Source organism: Astatotilapia calliptera, chromosome 19, assembly GCF_964374335.1.
Source record: "Astatotilapia calliptera chromosome 19, fAstCal68.1, whole genome shotgun sequence".
Taxonomy (NCBI): Eukaryota; Metazoa; Chordata; class Actinopteri; order Cichliformes; family Cichlidae; genus Astatotilapia; species Astatotilapia calliptera.
In genome coordinates this window covers 22,182,025-22,206,601 of record NC_137440.1, presented here as the reverse complement: position 1 = coordinate 22,206,601, position 24,577 = coordinate 22,182,025, and the positions used below count along the sequence as shown (strand labels likewise).

At 42.0% G+C, this 24,577-nt stretch overlaps 1 protein-coding gene across 1 annotated transcript; it reads left to right on the top strand.

Moving 5' to 3' along the window:
• On the top strand, positions 1-20,561 carry crip2 (cysteine-rich protein 2). The gene is made up of 8 exons (XM_026151788.2): positions 1-168; positions 13,723-13,817; positions 16,798-16,855; positions 17,103-17,234; positions 17,943-18,011; positions 18,143-18,237; positions 18,778-18,835; positions 19,082-20,561. The coding sequence occupies exons 1-8, from the start codon at positions 126-128 to the stop codon at positions 19,147-19,149; spliced, it is 618 nt and encodes a 205-aa protein (XP_026007573.1). The 5' UTR covers positions 1-125; the 3' UTR covers positions 19,150-20,561.
• Positions 20,562-24,577: the final 4,016 nt, after the last annotated feature.

Genomic DNA, 24,577 nt, shown 5'->3' with positions numbered 1-24,577 from the left:
CTCCAGCTTCTGTGAGCGGAGCGGGGCACTTGCTGTTGAGAGCAGAGCTAGAGGACGATTAGAGAGTAGAAACCGCTGCGGACAACCAAAACACATCACTTTCACTCGAACCACCACACTCAAAAATGGCCTCAAAGTGTCCTAAGTGTGAGAAGACGGTGTATTTCGGTAAGTGATTCCCGGTTTAAGGGATCCAGCGTGTTTAAATTACTTTTTGGCTCGTTAGCTAAATATACTCATCACAGCAATCAATGTAATTTTTATTTTTACATTAATCCTCTTAATTTAGAAATCCCATGAGCGGTGCTTTGAATGGGATATAAACTATTTTTGATATTTTTCAAAGTCCATTCATTGGAAATAAACAAACATTTGACCTAGCACTAGCATTTACACTCATTTGCTAAAAATGGCTGATTTTTAAATGAGGTTCTGAATGTAAACACGAACTGGGTGTATTTTGTTTGAAGAATTTGTGAAACTGTAGCTAACTGTATAACTTAATGTATAATGATGTGTAAAGGAATATCTCCTTCAGCTAAACCTCCTAACATGTCTTATTAGACTAAAGGTTGCTGACAAAGTAAATGATTCACAGAGAAATACTTTGATAAACCTAGAAGCTGACGTGAAAGTGGGGTTAGTGTAAACAAAAGACCCAATAAGTGCAAACAAAGTGCAAACATTTAATAGATTTTATTTTTGTACACTAAACGCTTCTAACTTATGTGAATGGAAACATGCCCTGTTTACACTTGTCTACACAAGACTGGATGAATGATTTATCTTATTTCAACACTGATCTGTGGCATTTTTAATTTGTTGTGTTTGGTAAACATCCAAGCCTGGCAGTTGGCTTTGGAGAGTTGGCTGATGCAGGCCGTTGCCAAGAGTGCAGAAATGCCATATGCTGAGATTGCCCACTCAAGAGAGGAGCGGAGCAACATCATGCTGCGTCAGTGGGATGAAAACCTGAAAAAATGCATCTTTCACATCTTTGTAAATAAAAATATGAAAACAAGACACCCACTTGAGCGGTGAGCTTCGACTCGGTCACAGTGAGAGTGATCGCACCTTATATTCATTGCAACAGATGTTTACAGTGCAAAGTAATCTACGCGCAGAGCGCTGGATTAAAGGAGAGCATTTACATCTGAAAGCTGCACTTGGCATGCTCACTCCTCAGTTTGTTTTTATTGCTGTTATGCAGTTGAACTTCTGAGTATTTCTGTGTTTGTGTTTGACTGCATGCTGGGGGAAAAAAAATCTTGGGTACCGATCTGTTGTACACTTCACAGCACACATCTGAGCTGTTACGGGGGTCAAAACCAATTATGTTAGTGGATGGAAGTCCTCTTATGTAACACGGGTGGCAGTGAATATCCCAGCTGCTGCTCATCCTATGGGTCCCGAGAGTCATCGGCATGGAATAATATCAGCACAAATAAGATTTATTTTCCTCCAATACAAATTTTATGCACCGTACCCGTAATGCGCTGCAGTGGGTGAGTCACAGCTCCTTAGTGATGTGTGATGTTTTTTTATGTAACATGTTGAGATCCAGGCTAGCGGAGTTATTTTTGGTTGGGGTGTGTTATTGGGTGGAGAGCAATGAAGATGACGGCGTAGGCCTACTGGAAGCCAGTGCGTACTAAATTAACTGCACTCATCCAGCGAAGGAGATCAGGGGAGGTGTGAATGGAGGTATTATTAAAGTTTTAGCCATTTCAAGGGAGGCTGTGAAAACTATGACGAGACAAGGGAGAGGTCAGGGAGGGAGAAGAGTTTAGCTGCCCACAGGCTGAGCGTCAACGTGTCAGTGATGAAGTTCAGATATTGTAGATGAGCTCAGTGGCTCCACCTACACACGCCCTCCTCTCAGCCATTTGGTTTTGCAGAGTGATGAAAAATGCAGAGCAGAGATCAATTTTCAGCTCTGCAAAACTGTTAAAGTCAGAGGGAAAGGCATGAATGGGGGTGTAAAGTGGAAAATAAAAACTCTGTGCTTTAGAAATGCACCGTGACATGTGTTGTTGATGGAGAAAATTGTCTATTTTCCATCTTATTTTGCTCTACCCCTTTTCTTCTTTTGGTGATGGTTTGTGGTGTGCTGTATAGATGGGCCCACCCTGCTGTTCCCCACCTGGTCTTCTTGCTGATTGGCTGAGTCCCACTGTAGGACTTTGGGGGTTGGGAACATTATTTCAAGTGGCCTCGGTGAGCCGCAGTCTGGGATGGAAATTCTTTCGGTTTGGGGAAAAGGAGATTTTTTTTATTATTATTTTCCTTTCAGTTTTAAAGGACAGCTGTCTTCCGGTGGTGACAGTTCAATTTCATTGCCACTCGATGCACATGTTGGAACGTTTTCTCTACTTTTAAAGCTTCTGCAGCCTAAAAGCGCAGGCTTATTTTTAAGAAACCCAAATAAGCAGTAGCAGAAAAAGGAAGCTGCTCTTGATGCTGGTATTAAAAGAATGCAAACATCTCAGAGATGGTCACTTCTTAATTGCAGGGCTTGCTTACTAAAATTCTCAGCGTCCACATTGCGGTGACGCGTCTGTTAGTTCCTGTGGTATGGAGATGCTCATAATACACGGGGCACTATTTGCTGACACTGTTGGCGTGTGAAGGAGGACAAAACGGCTCGCTGAGCTTGTTTCGAGCACCCAAGTTCAGCCGAGTGATGCAATTCTTGTTCATAACAAACGGGAGCAATGCATCTTTGTGCAGCTAACTGAACAAATGAGAGCTTAATGGGAACTAATGGTGTTCTGCTGCGAGTTTCCCTTTTCTCTCTTTCATTCAGTAGTCTTTCTCACTCTGGCTCTCTTTCCTCTTTTTTGGTCAGCAATGCCTCAGGCCCTGAATTCCTCTTCCCGGTTTATTTTTTTCTTTAAACTACAAGGACCGGGGGAAATGGGGTGAGATGGCTCGCCTTTATTTAAACTGAGACTCTCAAAGTGCTTCATGCATTATAATGAGAAAGGACATCTCTATTCACACAGGGCTCTTTCTGTCTCTCCGTACATTTGTCCTTCTAGTGAGACCGAATACTTTCGTCTCCTCAGTCTGACCACAGAGACCAGGGCACTGTTTCCCACACACCATCTTTTTTTTAAACCCCGCTTTTACCCCAAACAGCTACACAATACCCCTATTTTTTCCCCCTCACCTCTTCTCTGTCGACGCTAGAGTACCCTGTTTTCCACTTGGCTGCCCAGTGGGCTGTGTGAATGTGCCTTTTCAGTTATGTAACATCATTTCTTGAGTTGTTGCCTCTTGTTCAGTGCCATTGCATAACCTATCAGCTCCTGTGTGCCACTCAATGAGAGTCCCTTTTCTCTGCCTTTTTGAGGCACAAATATGATCCCCTAATGGAGATGGCATTAAGCTGGGTGCTGACAATTGAGCTCCCCACTACCCCACCTCCCCACACAGGTCAAGCCTTCCAGCAGTGCGACCTGTTACATAACGGCACAGAGGAAACAAAGGTGGATGTGTGCATTTCACCCAAATAGCTTGCTCATTACATTCGTTCTAGAGATTGCATTATTACAACACACCTTCTTTATATTTTTTTACAAATAGATTTTGTTCAGCAAGCACAATTTGTTGTATTTATGTTCTAAACGTATCGCTATGTTGAAGCCCTCTATACATAGAGAGTACATGTGCAGTCACGTGGCAGGTTTCCAGTAAAAACTGGAGGCTGATAAAACACAGAACACTAGGTGATAGATTGTAAATCATATAGATATGAGGTATAGTTGGATAACAGGTTTTGTTTGTGTGAGATGGAAAAACTGTTAGAAGTTCAGAAGCAAAATATGATAGAGTGCAAGAGAAACAGGCATGATGTACATGAACCATGTGACTTATTTGTCACTCAAGGTTAATATATCAGAAAATCCAAGTTTGTCTGAGAAATTCAACAGTTTTCAGTAGATTGAGTTTTATTTGGAGCTGTTTGAAAATAATCTTTTTGCCCTGTCTGCAACCAGCTACCAAAACACCCACTGTTTCTATGACAACAGTGGATCGAAACATGAAAGTTAGCTTTCGATAGCAAATCGGTAAGTAAGTGGGCTAGACTTGTAGCTGCTTAGTCTTACCTAGTTAGACCATCACTAACACACTAGACTGTATATAAAAGATGGCGATAACCCCATGATGTCACCCATTGTTTTAAGGCTCTTTTGAAGCCATTAGCATTTTGCTCGTTTTAGTGTTTTTGGTCATCTCAGGTTTATCTGGAGCCAAAAGTGATGATATTTACTAATTTATATGCTTGTTAGGTAACAGGATGTGTTCACACTGCCTATTGGTGCTAAATATAAAAGACCAAAGATATAAAACATTAGAATTTTAGCCTGTGTAACAGGAGTACAGATTTCTTGGATGGGCTGTTATTACAATTAACCATAGAGGAAGCCATATTTGCCATATTTGAAATGCTCTAAAAGCCTGGCACACAGCTAGCATCAACCTCCCAGACAAAGTGGCCGTGCCCCAATCATGCTTAAGTTTAGCCCTAATATAATTGAAAGAAGTCATTTTAACATGGGTTTATATGGATTGGCTTGATTTAAATCGCTGTAGGAACTGCACATTTTGCCAGTGGATATCAAATTTCTTTTTTTCTGTTCGTGTTAACCAAAAAGTAGCCACTACAGATACATTTGCTGCCCCAAATGGCTAATGCTGGTGTTATTGTGGATGTTACCACTGGGTCCTTGTTATTAAAAATCACATGTCAATTTAAAAGTGTTGTGCACTTTTAAATCGAGGCACTCCAGTACACCACACTCTTCTGTTTTAATACTCCACTTTACACAGCTCAGATGATTTCACTTAGCTGCTACATTTTCTGCCTCCGTCATATGATGTCTCTTTCCCTCAGGGCTTCATTATCAAAATTACCTCTGGCTGGAGCTAAAGAAATTTCAGTGATCCTGCCTACACTTCTGAATGCATTGCCCGCTACTCTAAGCTGTACATGCAGAATAGATCTTTTAGAAAACCCTGAAGCTGGGCTAAGTGTCCTGACTGGTTAGAGAAGAAATGTGGTGTAGGGGTAAGCATGCGTAGGGGTTTGGGGAGGGTGAGCATGTCACTGAGACGGACTGCGGTGAGGGTGCTTTGCCTGCGGCTCCTTTGACCAGCCCAGACAGGATGCGAGTCAACTGCAGTCCATTTACGTCAGTCAACAGGATTCACGCGGTCTGCCTTTTTTTATTCACAAAGGGAGGGGAGAAAGGGAGAAAGCCTGGGGAGGAAACCTCGCCTTGGCTGAGGCGACAGACGACCTCCAGAGTTAAGTTTTGCTATGGGGTTGCATCAGCCAACAGGAGACTCGTCCAAAAAAGTGTTTCCTACCCTCTCTTTAGCATGGCTCTCCACCCTGCGCTGTCACTGAGCACCACAGGGAACTGCAGACACACATTCATCCTGAACAGATCAATTATGATGTTCGACACAGCAGTGCCAGGGTCAGCTTAGTTTTAGTTTAAACAGATATAGCACTGGACAGTCTTAAAACTATTTTCTTGTCAAGTGGGGATGGATTTTTTTTTAACAAATTATCCCTCAGAGCTTCCTTCCTTAACATGATTGTAAATTTTAAAGAAAACTTGCTGATGGCCACAGCTCTATCAAGTTAATAGAACAATTTGATTCCACTTAGGCAGGATAAAGATGCCACAAATGAACACATTCCTTACTTTAAAACGCCCCCAAAGTCACTTGTGAGGCTTAATTCCCCTGTGGGTGCAAATGAATGGCCATTGTCTTTAAGTTGAGTAAAAGGTCACAAGTCCTTGAGGGTATTTGTACTTTAGAGAGCTGAACAGTAAGAGGATGCAGAGGAGGAAACACAGGCTGCTTATTTTTTTCCTTTCTTACATCCCTCTGTGTACCCTTCACGCTTGAGTCCAACGTTGCCTTTGGGGCCCTTTACTCTGCCAGTCAGGTGTGTGGTGCTTATTAGGACATGCAGTCATCGTGCTGCTGCGACAAAAGCCAAAAAAGCGAAACACCCGCGTGGACTCAGCTGTCACTGATGGATGAAAGGAATGAGAAAAAGGATGGAGAGGGAGTATGTGTGTCTGTGTGTGTCTCTGCGTGCACACGCGCACGTGTGTGTGTGTGTGTTTTGGTTTGTAAGTGTGTTTAATAGGGCTTTATTGTGGGAAAAGCTGAACAGATGGGTCCACATTACCAGAAGGTGCAACAGAACAGAAGCCAGGCAGCCATGAGTTCAAGATATTTACAATAACATCGGTTACATCATGACCATTACGAAAGACTTGATCGCTTAATCACTTGCAAAAATGTAAATAAGCTACTAATTTGATGTCTGCACGCTGCGTCAAGCTAATTCAGAGCACTTTCAAACCGCCGATTTTTATATACCTTTGGCTTTGATGCTGTAGAGTTCTCTTAAACATACAAACCAGGACCCGGTACAGTCATTTTTTTTTTTTTTTTTTTAAATCTCATTGCAGAAATGAGCTCTAGCTGCATGCAGAGCTGTGGCCCTGTTGTCTTCCTCTTTGTCAAACACATTAGATTTTCCCCCCACTGCACCCTGATTGAATTATTGAGTGATAAGAGAGCACCCATATGCGATTCCAGAGCCTGCCCTCCCCCCCGGCTGACATTCCTCCCGCACTGCATGGTGGGATCAGCTGGGTAAATGTTTTTCAGTACGTCGAGCCCCTTTATCTGTTATGACTCCGAGTTAGGCAGCAGACAAATTTCCTCCTGACCCGGGGTGAGTACATCAGGCTGTCGTCAGCTCTGGTGTCTCGATGCAGCTCCTTCATTACTGTTGACAATCAAGCAACTGTGATTAAGTCATTTGGAGAAATGGCCCCTTAATGCTTATTTCCTCTGAAGACCCCTTGTTAAAGTCCTGTTGCTTAATGTTCTGTGCAATTACCCGATGTTTGTAGACCATTTGCTGCAGGCCTTCTCCGGTGCCTCTCCCTTTATAGGCTGAGGAACTTTGTCTGAGCATAACAGCGTTCGGCCTTAATGCAGTCTGGTGCATAATGGCATCTTGTAGCTGAACAAACAAGGTAAATCAAGTTATAACCTGCTTAAAGTTCTCTGAGGTACTACTGTGTTTGCAAGTGGAGCAGATATTCTTACCAGCTGAAACTCAATCACACAAGTAATTTGTTTTCAGACATCCTGAATCTACTTGATGTTGAATTGCTGTTTTTATCCTCTGCATTAGACGTCTTATGATTTCAATTTCCCGGGGAAAAGTTAGACACAAAGTTAGAATAATGATGCTGTGACTCCTAATAAAACAATAAGACCAGATTATTGGGTTGGGGATCTACTGGAGAGGATGTTAGTGCTGTAATTTCTTTATAAATGGGTCATGGGTTGTGCAGTACTGTATCTCGAGTTTTGTCTCCTTTACTTTGACTAATGCATAAATCAGTGAGAAGAGGGATCAGCAGCAGGCTCACTCGGTGATTTAAACCATATTGACAATGCAATCAGGGCAACCGAGCACGGACTGAAGAGCTTAGACCAGGAATTTACAAATGAAGTTAAGCAGCTTACAGTGGTGCAGGTATCATATGGTTATAGTGATGACCTCCGTCCAGCACTTTTTCTCATTTAAAGCTCGGTGTTCCCGCAGTAGCATCATCTCTGTCAGGACTGCATCTGCATGGAGAAATTTATTTTCACTTCTAAGTTCAACAAATTAAGAGATTTTGTTTTTTATGCTTGAATGCAAATACTTTGCAGTAAATAACTGACGTCTGGGACACGAGGTCGTTGCCAAATACCGAGTTCCCACCCTTGAGATATTTTGCCAGGCTATTATTGCAGCTGTCTTTGGTTGATGCTTGTTTGTGGGCCTTTCTGTTTTTATTTTCCTTCTTCAACATAAAAGAGTAACCCAGTTCCACTGGCAGCCTTATGTTACAGTCGCACTGGGGAAAGCGACCAAATTATTGTGACCATGTGCAATGAACTTGTTGCCTTTGAACTGGTTGTTTCAAAGATGGAGACAAGGTCTGCGACCGTTCAGTCAGTTGGTGTCTTCAAAATGATGTTGGTGTGCCGAGATGGCAGTAAAATGGCAATAGCACGGAGCCAGTGTGCTATCAGTTTGGGTCACAATAACTACTTACAGAGTTCAGAGGTCATCCAGAACGTCAGTTAAAAAACAAATTCAGAAATTCAGGCTACGTCCACACTAGCCCGGATAGATTTGAAAATGGCGTTTTCGTCTGAAAACGCTCCGCGTCCACACTAGCGTTTTCAGTCGTTTTCACAGAGTTGCACGTCCACATTGAAATGGTCGAAAACGCTTACGTTCCAGTACTGCGCATGCGTGAAACGCAAGAAGATTCGACCTGCCTCATTTCTGTTTGCCGCTTATTTACTTTCCGGCTCTTTGAAACGTCGCGGCAGAATGTTGAAGAAAAGCACCGAGTTTTTTAAATGGACTAACAATGAGGTGGAGTTGTTGCTGCGAGTAACACAAAAGTACAAAGTTGCAAAAGCGAGTGAGAGTTAAAGAATTTGAAGAAAAGCTATCTGGAGCATGTACATACTGATATTAAGCTTTAATAGGGCTGTCAAAACTGAACGCAAACAAAACTGCTGTATGATGCCCTCCGCTATTATCTTAGTTTTATTGGTCACACGACTGGATCATATGACTAACACGTGTCATCGTTTTCAAAAGTCTGCATTTTCGCTGTCCACTCTGCAACGCGAAAGCTTCGTTTTTGAGAGCGTTTTCAAAATGGTGCGTTTTCCTTGTGCGAAAACGGCATCTCAGTGTGGACTGTCAGTGTGGAGGCCAAAACGGAGAGAAAACGATGCGTTTTCAAACGAAAACACATCAGTGGTCAGCATGTTGAATGCCATTGTTTAAAGACAGGTTGCCTTCCACCAGGCAGCATGTCCACTGTAATTAAAAGCGGTCGCCCAGTGGTTGAGGGTGTTGCTCAAGGTAAATCTCTTATATATGCATTCATAAAGCTGTTATTGAAGCCTGTTGGTGTCGGTGTTTAACTCGCCAATGAAATCTTTCTTGCACCAAAGGCTGATTTTTGGCACTCCTAAAGGTCTCTTGCCGATGGCCTCATTTCTTTGGACCACGTATTAAGTTTCTTAGATCAGCTATCAAATGCAAGCTCAAGACTTGGTGTCATGTCACTATATCTTATGTCACATTTAATTTAGTTGCTGTGTTTTGGGTTAGGCAGCAGTCACACTCATTAATATTTGCAATCTACTGTGTGACAGTGGTGTTTCTTCACCCCGCTGTTTTCAGCCCCCGGCTATTTCAACGCAGTTAGAAGCCATGAATTGTTGGCATTACTTCAGCTATAAAGCAAAAGCAGAAAGGAATGTCAGGTGAGGTGCTCCACCACTGTTCAGCAGTGATTTCCTTAAGGACTTCCATTGTTTACATCAAGTCATGGTGGAATCCTTTTTTTGTGTGTGCTTTTGAGTGAAGCAAATCGCATGTTGTCGTGAGAGAAGACAGTCTGGCTAAAAGGATTTGGCACATTCTCGTCGGTGTTGACAGTGTAAATGTGAGTATCCGGAGAGGAGCCTGCTTGTTTACACAAGTGGGTGCATTTACCCTAATGTTGTTGCCGTAACCAGGTAGAGGAAAATGCGATGGCATTTTATTTGCTTTATTTGCACCCACACTGTTACTATTTTGGGATACTGAGACCATCTATCGTCCCTTGGCGCAGTCATTATGTAACTTTTATTTATTTATTTTAAATGTGGGGTTTTTTTTCTCCTTTTCTTTTTGACATGCTTGTCAAATGACATACCCAAATCCAAATGATCTAGCTTTATTTTAGTGTTCGGGGGATGTAGATCCCCTCTACCTCCCCCCACTCTATAACTCCCCCACTCTATATTCCCCCATCACATAACAGAGAGAGACAAGCTCACTCCTCTTACAACAGCAGCCGGCTTTTAAATCAGGGAGCCTTCAAACAGTGGACAGTCACTCATAGAGGAACAAGGACATGCTGGCGAGGCTCTGACGTCCGTTTCCATTCATACACTGACTTCAGATCTGTCTGGAGGTGTGTCTGTATTCATGAATCTGCCCTGGCAGGCTACCTGTAGCCCATTTATGCAGCTTATTTTAACACTGAATTACGTGTCAAGAAGTAGATTCGTGTCCTCAGATTTATGATGAAACAAATCAAACGCTCATACAGACAAGGCAGAACCCTTATTGGTTGTATTTGCACTCTCTTCAAACATCATCTCAAGATACTGTAAAGATGTGAAAGAAACCTGAAAATGCATGCGCTAATCCTGCAAACAGGTTAAAACAGGTTAAAGGGTCTTTCCTGTGAAGTATTGCTAGAGTTAAAGCTGAAACATCAAAAGGAGCTACAGTGTCCATGCAAATCTTTCTGTCACATGTATGTGCAGCAGCTACACATGTATCATTCTGCATCCCCCTCTTTCCACTATTCTCCAGGGCCTTGTTGTTGCCCTTTTTGTCTCATTGTTGTAACGGCCAGTGAAACTGTTTGTAAGTGGAAACCTCAGCAGGGTGTAATCAGATCTCCCAAAGCGATCCTTTCCACACCAAAGTCCAAATCTAATTTTTGTCATTCGCATCAAATCAAATCAAATTTAACTTGGTTATCCAAAGAACAAAGTTGATTTAATCAGACGAGCCCAAAATATAAAGACGCTGTAGAAAAATTAACAGAAGACGGTCGGTTCAAACAGCATTTCCAGAAGAAAGGCAGTGCATCATGACCTGAGGTGTGCTATTGCTTCCAAAATGAGTAGGACACACAGATACACAAGGCTCAGAACTTACTCTTTTGTCATATGGAAGTTTGCAATCATTGCAAATACTAATAAATTTTAGTGATATAAAATTTGTGTGTGCTCACAGCTGCAGACTTTTTTAGAGAGTCAAAACATTTTTGAGGTATTTCAATCTGGTTTTAAAGCACTTCACAGCACAGAGACTGCACTTTTGAGAGTTTTTAATGATATCTTATTAACTGCTGACTCTGGGAAGTCTGTCTTACTTGTGCTTTTGGATCTCACAGCAGCTTTTGATACAGTAGATCACAATATTTTGATTTATCGTCTAGAACATCATGTTGGAATTAGAGGCACTGCCTTGGAGTGGTTTAAGTCATACCTCTCTGATAGAAGTTTTTCAGTCTCACTTGGTAAATTTCATTCATCTTCCATCCCCCTCCCATGTGGTGTACCTCAAGGATCCATCCTTGGGCCCCTTCTTTTTAGTATTTATTTACTTCCCCTTGGCCATATTATTAAAAAACATAAAGTCTCATTTCATTTTTATGCAGATGATTGTCAAATTTATCTACCGATGAAACACAATGACCTTAACCCCCTCAGGCCTATTTTAGAATGTCTTAAGGATATCAGAGCATGGTTGGCTCTGAATTTTTTAAACTTTAACGAAAAGAAGACTGAAGTCATTATATTTGGGCCGAATGGACCTGGTGTCCCTCCATCTGACTTGGGTCCTCTTACATCGTGTGTCAAATCAATTGTCACCAACCTTGGAGTAAAATTTGACACAGCTCTTAAAATGGACAAACAAGTAAATACAGTGGTGAGAAAAAGCTTTTTTCAGTTGAGGCAGCTCTCTAAAGTAAAACCTTTTATTTCTTTTTGTGACTTGGAGAGAGTTTTGCACGCATTTGTGACCACTCGCCTTGATTATTGTAATGGACTTTATATTGGTATTGATCAGGCTTCACTATCACGCTTGCAAATGGTCCAGAATGCTGCTGCTCGCCTGTTGACAGGGACACGCAAACGTGAGCACATTACCCCTGTTCTTGCCTCCTTACACTGGTTGCCTGTCCATTTTAGAATTCATTTTAAAATTTTATTGCTTGCTTTTAAAGTTTTAAATGGCCTGGCTCCGTCTTACCTGTCAGACCTTTTACACCAATACACTCCACAAAGGTCTCTCAGATCATCTGACCAGTCACTCCTTGCTGTCCCCATGTCGAGACTGAAACACCGAGGAGACCGAGCTTTCGCTGTTGTGGCCCCCAAACTATGGAACAAACTGCCCCTCCATATTAGGCAGGCCCCAACACTTGAAATGTTTAAATCACTTTTAAAAACACACTTTTTTTCAAAGGCCTTCTAGGAGTGTTATCAGAGCCAGTTTGTAGTCAGTTTTTAGTCAGCTGTTGGTCATTCTTAATCTTTTTACTTTCTTAATCTTATTCATTGTATATCTTATTGTTTATTCTACTCATGTTGATTTATTTTTATCTTCTTTTTCAATTATATATTTGTTTTGTTTATTGATTTCATTGTATGCTTAAAGTATGGTTTTAACTGCTATCTCTGTTTTATTATTGGAAAGCACTTTGGTCAACTTTGTTGTTTTTAAAAGTGCTATATAAATAAAGTTGGATTGGATTGGATATAAAAATAGACAAGTGCTTTCAGTACTTTCCTTGTTTTTTTTTTTCTCAAAGTCGAGAGTCTTCGTATCTTAAGTCTAGTTTTTATTATTGTTCAAATTGTTGCTGACACGTGACCACAGTGCTCTTCTGATTTCAATTAGATGTAATAAAGAAATGCCTTCATAAAGCAAAAACTTATAACTTTAATGAGGTTTGGTCAGAAGACAATCTGTTCCAGCCTGAGACAGTGCTGCTATTGTGATTGTCATTAAATGCACACAACCCGGTAAAATCATGCATTACACTAGTAAGCAGGGCTTCCATATCAAAGTATCCTAGTGGAAGTTTGCGAATTCAGACAGATGTTTTGTCAGTGAGCTTCACCTAGCTAGCCAAGCTAACTCCTGTAGTAGTTCATCATATGTAGCAAAAGGACTGTTTCACGACTCAACATCTCAAATTTCTTAAGTCCTAAAACAACTTGAATTCCTGGTTTTATAGCACAGGAAGAAAACAACATCAGAAGGAATGAATGCATGCCCGATGTGCATATGTTTGTGTTTTTTCCAGTCTTGGGTATGTAAGGAAGCAGATTCCCGTATCCGGCTATTTGTGCCCTGCCTTGATAAGGGAAGGTGTTTCCTCTGCTGCCTCTGTGACTCCTTAGGGCTCATTGTGTTGAAGCAGTGGTGATTTATTATTGGAAAGTGTATAATAAGGCTCCCTGGCTTGTCTACAGGGCCAGTTCGACTGGATGACTCGGGGGAGGGGGTGGGGGGGTAATGGAAATGCAGTTGGAGGACCGCATCCAGCAGGATGGGTATACTGTAAATTGGGGGATGGGTGTTTGTGTGTTTGTGGGTGTAACACAAAAGAATTGGGTTAGATGTTGGCAACCCCCTGCTGCTAACGCTGGTCTGGGACTAACACAGCTGTCCGTCTATCCTTCGGTGACATCATCACAGCATCCTGTGCGGTACACAGGCATTCCCACTCTCCCCACCTCCTATACCAACCCCCCACTCTCCCCTCATCCCCAGTTGGCATGTTGACAGGTTTTCAATCGGGCCACAGAGATACAGTACGAGGTTATTGTGGAGAGTGAAGCAATGAGGGACGTCATTCCTCCAGGCGATGACTGATTGAACAGCACGCACAAAGCCCAACACAGCTGATGGGGAAAATAAAAGGCTGTTGTTTCAAGTAATCTATATAAATGTTGTTTTATGCCCGTGGTTGCACTCATGCACTTCTTCTTTCTTTGTTTTTTGTCTTTCTTGTGCAGCTGAAAAGGTGTCATCACTGGGGAAGGACTGGCACAAACTGTGCCTCAAATGCGACCGCTGCAACAAGCTGCTGAACGCCGGGGGCCACGCTGAGGTCAGTAAGAGCTAACGGTGCTGCTGTGTGCTGCTGATCTACATGCGTGCAAATTCTTATCTGGTTCTTCAGCTAAGCATTTTCCCCCATCGTCTGTTAATCTCTTCTGTTTAGTTTTCCATTAAGTGTTTTGCTCTAATGGCTCACAGAAATTCATGAAGTGCCACAGTAAAGTGGCCAATTTTGGCATGTTAGAAGTTTAAATCAGAGGACTGTTTTTGCTTGATGAATAACAAACGTGGGGTTATTATTGCCAAACAGCTTACAGGAATAATCTGGTTTTCAAACTGATTAATATGGAAGAAAGATTATTTTGTAGTTTGCTTCACATTTGTGACACTTCTGCTTTTATTTTTATTTGTTGCTAAAATATAACTTTCTGCTGGCAATGTAATTGAATTGGGGGGGCTCTGTATCTGCAGGCGGGACAGTGATATGGCACTCAGCACTGATGTGAATTACTCTAATTAAAGTTGTCCTCTTAATAGCGACCGATAAGCTATTTATGAACTAGTTTTCTGTTAATGCAAGTTCCATTTCCAGTAGTTAAGCCTTTTTTTCTGCAAATAATAATGGCAGCACAGTACAGGTGGCCAGAAAGAATCAAGTCTGCAACATTACTAATTGACACAAGACGTTTGGCTTTTCCACAGGGAGTTTTTGCATTTTGAGGGAAACTTAAAAAAGGTGTCTTAACCTCAAATATTTCAAATCTCGTTAAACTTAAAGAATACAGTCTTTTCAAATAGAAGCTTTGTATTTGGGGGAGTTTATTTCACTGACCTTTTGTAATTTTTGCAGGAAACTGCTGAGGGGATGTCCCTTTTCCTTCCTTGTTTTATGTCTGGTTGCATCTGTCAATATGTTTTGTCCCCATGGGAATTTGACCCTCTTTAGTCCTGCAGGATGAGTCGCTTTCAGATCCTTCCTCTCAGTCTTGTGTAACCAAACCACTCTATCATGTCTCAGCATACTGTAGTTTCCCCTGACTATTCACGATCTGGCACCTTCACCCTGGGGGTTTTCTTATCTCGCCCTTTTTATTTGCCTTTCATAGGCCGGCCAACAATTCAATTTCACCTTCTTGGATGTCACTCAGACACCTTTTTGAGTCTCTCGCTTTGGTTAAGGAGGATATGATCTCAGCCTCTTTGTACACAAAACCAATTTCCCTGCAGACCGCAAAGGATGCAGCTCTGCTGTTTTAATCTCTTTGTGATTACAGTAATGTAGTAGTCACACAGTCTCTCTGAGGCCTGCACTCTCTCTGCCCACCATCCTCTCCGTCCTCCCTCTCTCTCCATGGACGGCATCCAAACCCGAACCAGTCCATGTGACAGTTCTTTTTTTTTTTTTTTAAATGTAAAGGGACTGTGGGATTGCCTGGGAGAGGGTTTGATGTCATCTAAAACCTGGTATGCAGAGGGTTGTGAACTTCTTCTTTAAAAGGAGTTAAAGGGACAGGATGAAGCCCAGTGCGGTCAGTTGTCTGTGGGCTAAAGGAAGGAAGCAGCTCTCTCTGGTTCATGCAGTGACCAGCAATCAAAGAGTTAATGGGAAAAGTCTCCACATTGGACCTTGAATGTGTGTAAATGTGGCAAATTTAGGCGCTGATGAAATGAATGAGGGTTAACCGAATGGAAATTAAGCAACTTGCAGTAAAGAAGGTGAAACTGTCTGGGGGAAAATGCTGGAAACCTGTCATCCTAAAACACCTACAGTGCAACATGTGCTGTGTATAAAATGAGGGGAAATAAAGGAATGTGAGAAGTCTGAAGTTAATCCACCTTCCTTTTACTGTTTCACATGGCACCTCCAGTCCAGCGCAACAGTGAGAAGTTGTTGAGGTACAGAGCATAACAGGAGGATTAAAAAAAAGGTCAGGAAAGAATAGAAATTTGAGAAGAATAGATGGAAAAGACAGATTTAAACTTCAGGATGTAGGAGTTGAACTGCTGGGAACAGAGTGGGTCGTTCTGCTATGGATAATCCAGTTTCAGGGTCTCTTTGGCTCTGGATGGGTAATGTCTGGTGCCATAGGAGGACTCTGTACATGAGGCTGTTAACAGTACACTCTTGACAGAGGAGCCCTTTGTTTTCTGAGAAAGTCACTTACTCATAGCCTGGCATCGGCACCCCTACCTTCATGGATCTCGTAAGTGTTTAACAGGAAGCGTGAAAGGAGTGTGTGGCTGCTTTAACAGTAGCTGATCCTGTCCCGGTTGATACATTATTAAAGCTGAAAGAGCAGGCTTTTTTTTTTTGCTCTTAGAAAAGGAGCTCATGTGGCCAAAGCAGAGGGGATTGTGGGTATGTGCGTTGTTTAACGGCAAATGCCTGTTTTTGTGGGGTCTTTTCTGTTTTTTTCACCTCTACCACTCTGAGCCTGGCACCTAGCCTGCTGAATTACTTGATTCTTCTCATCTATGGGCATTGAGCTCTGGACCAGTGGCCACCCTGGCTCTCAGCCCTGATCCCCTACCCAGGCTGGTCACATGCTCCTGCATTGACCGCCACATTCCCAGCATGCATCAGCAACAGGCCATTTTTGACTAGATTTTTTTTTTTTTTCTCCCCTTCCTCAAGTGGAAACTCACAGCGCTCCCACATATGCAGACACATGGCTCACTGTGAAGTGTGGCGTGAATTTATCAACACAGGCCTGTTGCTTGGATACGGCCACTGTCATCAAAGTAACCTGTGACAGTGACATCATCATTAGGAAGAAGTGAGGTGAAGGGGGGAAATGAACAGGAGTCAGCTCCATTTTTGGATATAGTCACTCCATCTTTTCATACACCTAAATAAAAGACCAAAATTAAAATGTGACATCAGAAAGGAGTGTCAGAAATATGACTTCTCAGAAATGTCACGCCCAGTTTTCCCTTTTGCGTCAGTATATATTTTTTTGTCCTTTATATGGATGTTGTATCAGTTTGTTTCATCCATAAGTCATGGTGTTTTTCTCTTTCTCCTGCAGCATGACGGAAGGCCCTACTGCCACAAACCATGCTATGCTGCCCTCTTTGGGCCAAAAGGTGAAGTGCAAGTCAACTTCACCTACTTGAGTTCCTGTCAGGTCTTTGTACACCATGTTATCACGTCTTAATAAGCACATAAATAAGCAAAAAAATGAAATAAATAAATAAGATATATGGAAAATTGGTTGATTTATCAGGAAAAATAAATCTGTTTTGTTTTTCCACATTTCTTTGCATTTCTGTGTTGCTGTTACTGACCTCGCCACCAAAGTCCACCCCTCACTTCACTCTTATACATTTGCAGGTGTGAACATTGGTGGAGCAGGTTCGTATGTGTATGATACCCCTGCCAACAACAACGGGTCTCCCACCAGCGTGGATTCAGCCTCCAAAGCTGAAGAGAAGCGTGCTTACGCACCCAAGGCACCATCAAAAGGTAAACAGGAAAGTGTATTCATGCTGCAAATTTGTGGCTCTTTCAGCTGGTAGGATTTTTGGGGTTTTTTCTCCCCACCCGATGAAGATTTGGGTGTTTGCAAGAAGCGGCTGACTCAGTGATAAGAAAGTCGGTGTGCAAAGTCTCTTGAGGCCTGAAGGGGATTTTTTTTTTTTTTTTAGATGTGTCAGACAAGAGCAGATGCAAAAGTATTTAAATAGTGTGGATTCAGTTGTTTGGCATTTCTGTAAACTTTCATTATGTGAGAGCTACGTTTGGGCAGTAGATGATATGAAGATGTGAACTCGTATCATTTCAAAATCAGGAAAGTTGAAAGAAGGTTTTAAAGTTTCTTGAAATATAAAGAGGAAAGTAGTTAAGGTCAGGTGTTGCATGTGGAACAAGGTGTTGCATGTTGTCTTTGCCTTTTGACTCCATCTGCTGTTTGCAGCAGACCAAATGATTGGCTCCTGCAGGAAGATGTTTAAAACTGGCAACCAGAGTATCTAAATCAGCAGCATTAGTGTCTTTACTCAATATTGTTCCCTTGAAGTGTGTAAAAGCTGCTTAGCACTTGGTCCATTTTTATTTTTATTACCCCATGTTATTAGTTGACTAAATTTTACACCTGGGAAAACAGGTGGTCATTTATTTAACCGTTCCCCTTTGCTTTGCCACTATTGTAATGTGCCTGTAATGTGTCAACAGCTGGCAGCATCACCACTTTTTCTGGGGAGGCCAACCTGTGCCCTCGGTGCAACAAGAAGGTGTATTTCGGTAAGTAGTTTCACGCTTCCAGGAAACGGGGTATTAAGAAACGTGTCTGAGCAAGAAGGTGTGAATCTGCGAAGTGGTTGCTACAGTGTGTCACCAGGGTTGTATACATTTGTGTGTGTTTTCCACCGTAGCCGAGAAGGTGACATCACTGGGCAAGGACTGGCATCGCCCCTGTCTGCGCTGCGAGAGGTGCAGCAAGACTCTTGCTGCTGGCAGCCACGCAGAGGTGAGAAAAACGGGTGTTTTGGCGGAAGGAATTCAGAACAGAAAAGTGGAAAAACTGAAGAGTTGAGAAAAGAAGTGTCGAAAAGAAAATGAGGCAAAACATCTTGAATATGACAAGAACGTACTCTTTGTATTCCTAACCTAAAATCTCTTAAATTAGCAGGTTTGCTACATATAATCTGAATTGTCAAGTTTGCCCTTAAAAAGCTTGTCTCACTGGTTTAAAAATATTAGACAGTCTTAACAGTATGGCAGTTAATGCTTTACACAAATAAAGAAGAAATGATTTGATATGGGGGCAGCACAGTGGTAGGCACCATCGCCTCACCGTGTGTGGTGCTTGCATGTGCCTGCGTGGGTTTTCCTCCCCCACTCCAAAGATGTGGGTGTCTGAACTGTCGGGTGTACCGACAACAAGTAGATCTGCTCATTTGCAGAAGTAAATTAACTAATCTTTCTAAAATAAAGCAGAAATGAGAGCTGTCACCCTTTTTCTTATTGCTATGGTCGTGTTAATCTTTCTTTTCTTTTCACATTACAGCATGATGGCCAGCCCTACTGCCACAAACCATGCTATGCTGTTCTCTTTGGGCCCAAAGGTAACCGCTAGGGGGTGCTGTCAACCCACCAGTTATCAGCTACACTTGAAGCAGAATGTCTGAGCTGCACATGTTACACATTTCAGTTGTTTCATCATAAGTTTGTATGCTTCACAGAAGCTTCCTCCACTCCGAGGTTAAAAATACAGGAAATGCGTCGCAACCTGTCCTGCTCATGTCGTAGCTTTGCCTCTCCCTCTTGATTAACCCCTGACTCCCGCTGCTGTGTCCCTGTGGTTTTTCCAGGTGTGAACACTGGTGGTGTGGGCAGCTACATCTATGACAAGGAGCCCAGTGCAGTGACCCAGCCTTGAGCCTTTTGTCCCCTCAGCCTCACCTCTTTTCTCCACTCGACACTGACCATCAACCACAGTATTATTTGTAGCCTCTTTTCTCTTCCCCACTTGTGTGTCCGTACCTGAGACAACCAGCCTTCTGCTCCAGATCTTCTCCTAAGTCTCTGCTTTTCCCCTTTGCGCTAGCTGGATCAGATTTAGCTACACAAGGAATGATTCATTGACTACAAATGCTGCCTAGACATGTGTTAAATGTATTTGCTGCAGGAGCACAAAACACATCAAGCATTCCCACATTAATGATATTGCACACCAGCAATGTTTACACATTTCTAAATGTATATGAACACGATAAATGTCAATAGATTAAAACATAAATGTCTTAAATTTTCTAATATTTTACCCACAAAACAGCCTGACCAACAAATGTTTTTGATCATGCATGCTCATTTTAAAGAAAAAAAAACAATCAGAATGGGATTCTCAGGTGTGCAAAAAAGTGCATTGTGGGTAAGGGAGGTGCAGGTCTTTACTGTGACGTGCTGACAGCCTTAGGAATTTCACCCCGTGGGTGCTGCAGACACAGGTGGTGCTCTGTAGCACGTTGCCAATAAATCTGTGTTTTACAAATGCCATATTTTTAGTTTGGCCACCTGACAACATTCCTCATGTGGAGGGAGAAAAATCTATTTTGTTTGGAGAAGAGGGGAAAAAAGTCCCGATATGATGTTTAGAAGGTGGGAATGTGGATGTCGGAGCCGATTGTTGATGATTTTTCAGAACTGAGCAAATAAACTGTATGTCAGAATCTGGATAATAATATATGATGTGCTAATACATAACAAATGTTCTGACCCAGTTATATACATGAAGTCTTAGTGAAGTTTAAGGAAGGTTGGGCTGCAGACAAACCTGTATTTATTCTTTTCATTCAAGTCCTTTGAGTTTCAAGCCACTGAAGCCCTCCTGGGGCTGATTTTGTGTTTTCTTTTTTGAAGGAGGTCAAATGAGGCTGCATAAGCTGTATAAATCTCTACGATCAAGATTTTTATTATTATTATTTTCAAAGAAGTAACCCTGCTGTTATTTTTCCGAGAGATGACGCATTATTTGAAGTATTATATTTCTTGCCATTAATGAACAAAGTAGCGTAGCTTGTAGAAAGAATAAGACTTCAGACAAGTCATTCTGTAAGAATGTGCATCCTAGTATTACTGTATGACTGTTACTGTGTTTGTTTATTACCTGTTGTACATCGTAGGGCTTAACAGACCCTGCAGGGCTCGCTGTTCGTAGAGCCGAATCGCCCTGCCGCATTCATCTTTTTAATCCCTTGGATAAATATTGCAGAAAGTCTTCATTTGCGCGTGACAGATTCTCAACTCCCTCTTTCTGTTCATGAATTGCAATAAACAAAACACTACACATGGTGTGAGTTTGTGGTATTTTCGTCTCGTTTGTTCTCCTAAGATGGATTATGTAAGTTTTTGTGCTTTTGCTTCAGGGGAGAGTTATGTGTCTGCTTTTAAATAAGAGCCAGGGAGCGTCAGTACAGGAAAATGAATGCAAAACATTATTAAAGTAAATGAATCTGTTGATAACCTTCTCGTAAGTAGTGTGTAGAGTTTACGTAGTGTGGTTAATGGCACAATAATTTAATGTGTTTTATATTAAGGAAAGACATATGAAGCACATCTGCTAGTTTAATTGGTGACATCTGTGTTACAGCTTAGTGTATGTATATGATACTGTCTGTATCACTTTACTTTCAAGTCTATTATTTAGCATGGATAAGCAGTATAAATGTGTACTGAATGGGTAAACCAGTGTAGCTGGAATTGATACAAAGCAATTTTAAGCATTATTAATGTACAGAAACAATTGTTTTTTACTGTTTTTACTGCACAGTCTGAAAGGCCTCGAGTATTATCATCACCGTGCATGGCAGGGGGCGTGACCGCCCATTTTTGTGCGTGTGATAACTTGAGAGAGATGTCACCTGGGCTTGCCCTCTAATAGGTCAAGTTCAGAGGGCAAGTCTTTTGAAAAGCTCGTGAATGAGATAACTCAAAAAGAAAGTCGGGAATTTCAAATTAATACCATAGGTGCAGCTACTGGGAGGCTGAGCAGTAGCACTGGTACGGGCCAGTATTTTTTCCATTTGTTTCAGTTTGGCCTTTAAGGCCATGACAAAAGGATTTTTGTCAGTTTAAGAACATAATTTATTAAACTAACGTAGACATATACAAAATTAATGAGCTGTGCAAATCAGTGAGATCAGTGGTGCAGGGTGTGTATGGGTGTAGATGAACATGAGGCAGAATGGAGTGCCAGCCACAGCTTTAATGTCCGGGAGCAGGGAGCAGGTGTTCCCAGTTCATACCGATGAGCTTTTGCTCAGGAGGAAGCTGGAACACGTGCAGTGCAGAAGATATTTCTATGCATCAGCATGCCTGCAGAGGGAACGAGTTAACAGCTTTTCACATTTGAATATGTAGTTTTCAGCATGTCGAAACACTGTAACTATTATTCTTCCCATATTTACTTGATATTGGAGTCATTGTCCATGATGCAAATCTCCTGTTTTGCTACATCCCACGGGTGCTCTACTGGACTGGGATCTGGCCCTTTGACATCATTTCAGCTTCGTGACATGATGTGTTATCCGGCTATAAGCTGTGCTAATGCAGGGACGGACATGGTCGGCAACGATGCTCAGGTAGGCTGGGGCATTTAAAGTACGCCTAACTAAGGGGCCCAAAGTATGTAACTACAATTCCTTTCGCCACCAGCTACCTGAACTTGAACCTGAATTCTAGCCTCAGTTTCCTGTTCTTAGACACGAGCGGCACCTCGTGTCTGCGCAATGTTTATTACAAGTGTGTTCAGAGATGCTCTTCTGCATACCTGGGTAAAAAGAGTCATCATTTTTTGAATTTGCATTTAACCAGACAATTTTCTGCAAATTGAAAAAATGGTTGTGTGGGATAATCCCAGAACCGCTGCCCTGATGAATGGCTACCCTGAGGGACGGACACCTGAGCAAGGTAGCGTACCCACCCACTGCTCCCCGGGCGCTGCACTGGTGGCTGCCCACTGCTTCACTGGGTGAATGGGTTAAATGCAGAGGAGTAATTTCCCTACGGGGACTAACACATACACATTATTATTACATTATTATTATTAGAAGATCAGCAGTTTCTCAAACTGTTCAAACCTTTCATGGTAACTTTGACTATGCTACAGTCAAAATTACTTAAATTACCTTTCTTGAACTTCAGCAAATCATCTTCACTGCGTCTGTGCCTAATTGCATTGAGTTGCCATGTGATTGGTTGATATGTTCTGCATTAGCAATCAGTTGCAGAGATATACTTAATAAACTGGCCACGAGAGTATGAAGAGGATTTGGTTTTCTTTATATTGTTAGGTATTGTAGTTAGTTTGCCCCTGTTCTGAAGGCTAGAAAGTGTGAACCCAGCACCATGCTGCAATTATGAATGAGTGAGCTATGAGATACGCTACATTGCTGGAGGCTAATACTGAAACTAGTCACAGTATCTAGATACCTTGCTGAAGAAAAACAACATGCTTGAAATGACTGGAAGATGTCAGTTATATCTATCACACACACACATTTCCAAACTTGGTGAGTGAAAGCAGCAGGAATGTCTTCACCCTGCTGCACGGTTTCAGCCTTACATCACTTTTTAACAAGTTTCACAGTATTATAGGTGTGGTTGCATTGCTGCTGCATGGACATGCATGGCAGCACAGTTGCAGCTTATGTCATCATCAAGTCAAAATACAAACTACCAGTTTCTTCCCAGCATTCAGTCACATCTACTAACACTGTGAAAACATCTTTGTATCGTTGGGCTGAACCGCACCCTGAAACCTGTGTGGTTTCCTGGATACCAAACACATTTCTGTATGTACAGAGTCACTGAGCCACCTACACTGTTTCACATCACTGACTACAAGGTCACATGCACCTCGGATGGACTGCCACCTTGTGATGGAGACTGCCAAATAAAACCATCTGCTGCAGGCAAAATTAGACACTCAGGAATTAGAGAGAATACAGTTGTCACCACTCATACAATATACTAGCTTCAGAAATACGGATTGTGATCTTCACCTCCGGTTTAGAACTCGCTAAATGTGAAAGATCCACCGTAGAGTGTCTCATTCAGTGCGCGTAAGTCGTGAGCCAGCACAAAGACTTGCCAAAAATCCACACCCATGTTTTTTTCTGATTTGATATTATCACCAGGATCACAAAAATGAAAGAGGAGCGCCCTATGAACATGTTTAGTTATAGAAAAGCCGACAAACCGGGCAGCGCTAAAATAGAGTCTAACCTTAAACCCTGAGAGAATTGGCAAGTAAAGAGATTTCTTGTGAGAGGTGTCAGATATGGGAGTATTATCTGTTAAAGTAATGTGTCTCATAACTGCTTTTCCAATAAGGTGATTTCAATTCCTCCTTCTCTCTTTTCCTTTTGGACCATTTCCTTTTCATTGAGGGGAGCGAGCTTTGTCTCACATCATAAAACAATATTTCCAGCAGTTATTCCCTAAATAGATATTGCATACTTCCACAGGCCTAACCCATCCACCAGATGTCCAAAGGTTCCAGTAAAGTGACCAAAGCAGCCATACTGTACAAGTATGTAGGCGTAGAGGTCACTCCAATGGATCAGGGACAAATCTGTGGAGACGTCTTTGTCACTTTCCGTGGACGCCCAGTCTTGCAAACGTAAAGCAACTGCTCTCCATGATCAAAATGTGTTTTTTAATTTAGCTTTGTTGCAAAAATACACAACCCTGAGAGTCATTTAAAACGGTAAATTGCTTCCTTTATAGCAGGTATTGTTTGTATTTTGACAGTGGCTCTATTTTTAGTGAACCCAAGCAAGACACATATAGACTGCATGTGAAAGATGCATGACATCTCCTGCTGGTTTAAGTATATTGGCTGCCTTTGCTATGAGGTGACAATTTTTAAATGAGAGGGTGGAGTGTTTAAGCACAGTTAACATGTAACACCCATATACTGTTTGGACACAACACACAGACACAGATACCTGCTACATGTGTCTAGTATCATTGACTGAGACTAATAAGGACTATTCCCAAAATGGGCCGCTCATAAAATACTTAAATTTAGCGCTCTGTCATTAAAGTACAAACTTCTTTGGATGGTCAGTACCTCACAGTCGAGTGGAGAATCTTATTCATGAGTGACAGGAAGATGGGACCAGTGGATTGGTGCAGTGATTTCCTGGTGTTTCTATGTCCCAACCCTTACCTGAGGTCATGAGATCTCTTTAGTGATCAAAAGAGTAAGGTAGTGAAAATAAGCTGCGAAAATGAGATAGGGTGAGGCCCATAGATATCTGAGGGATCTCAGAGTAGAGCATATGCTCCAAAAGAAGCCAGTT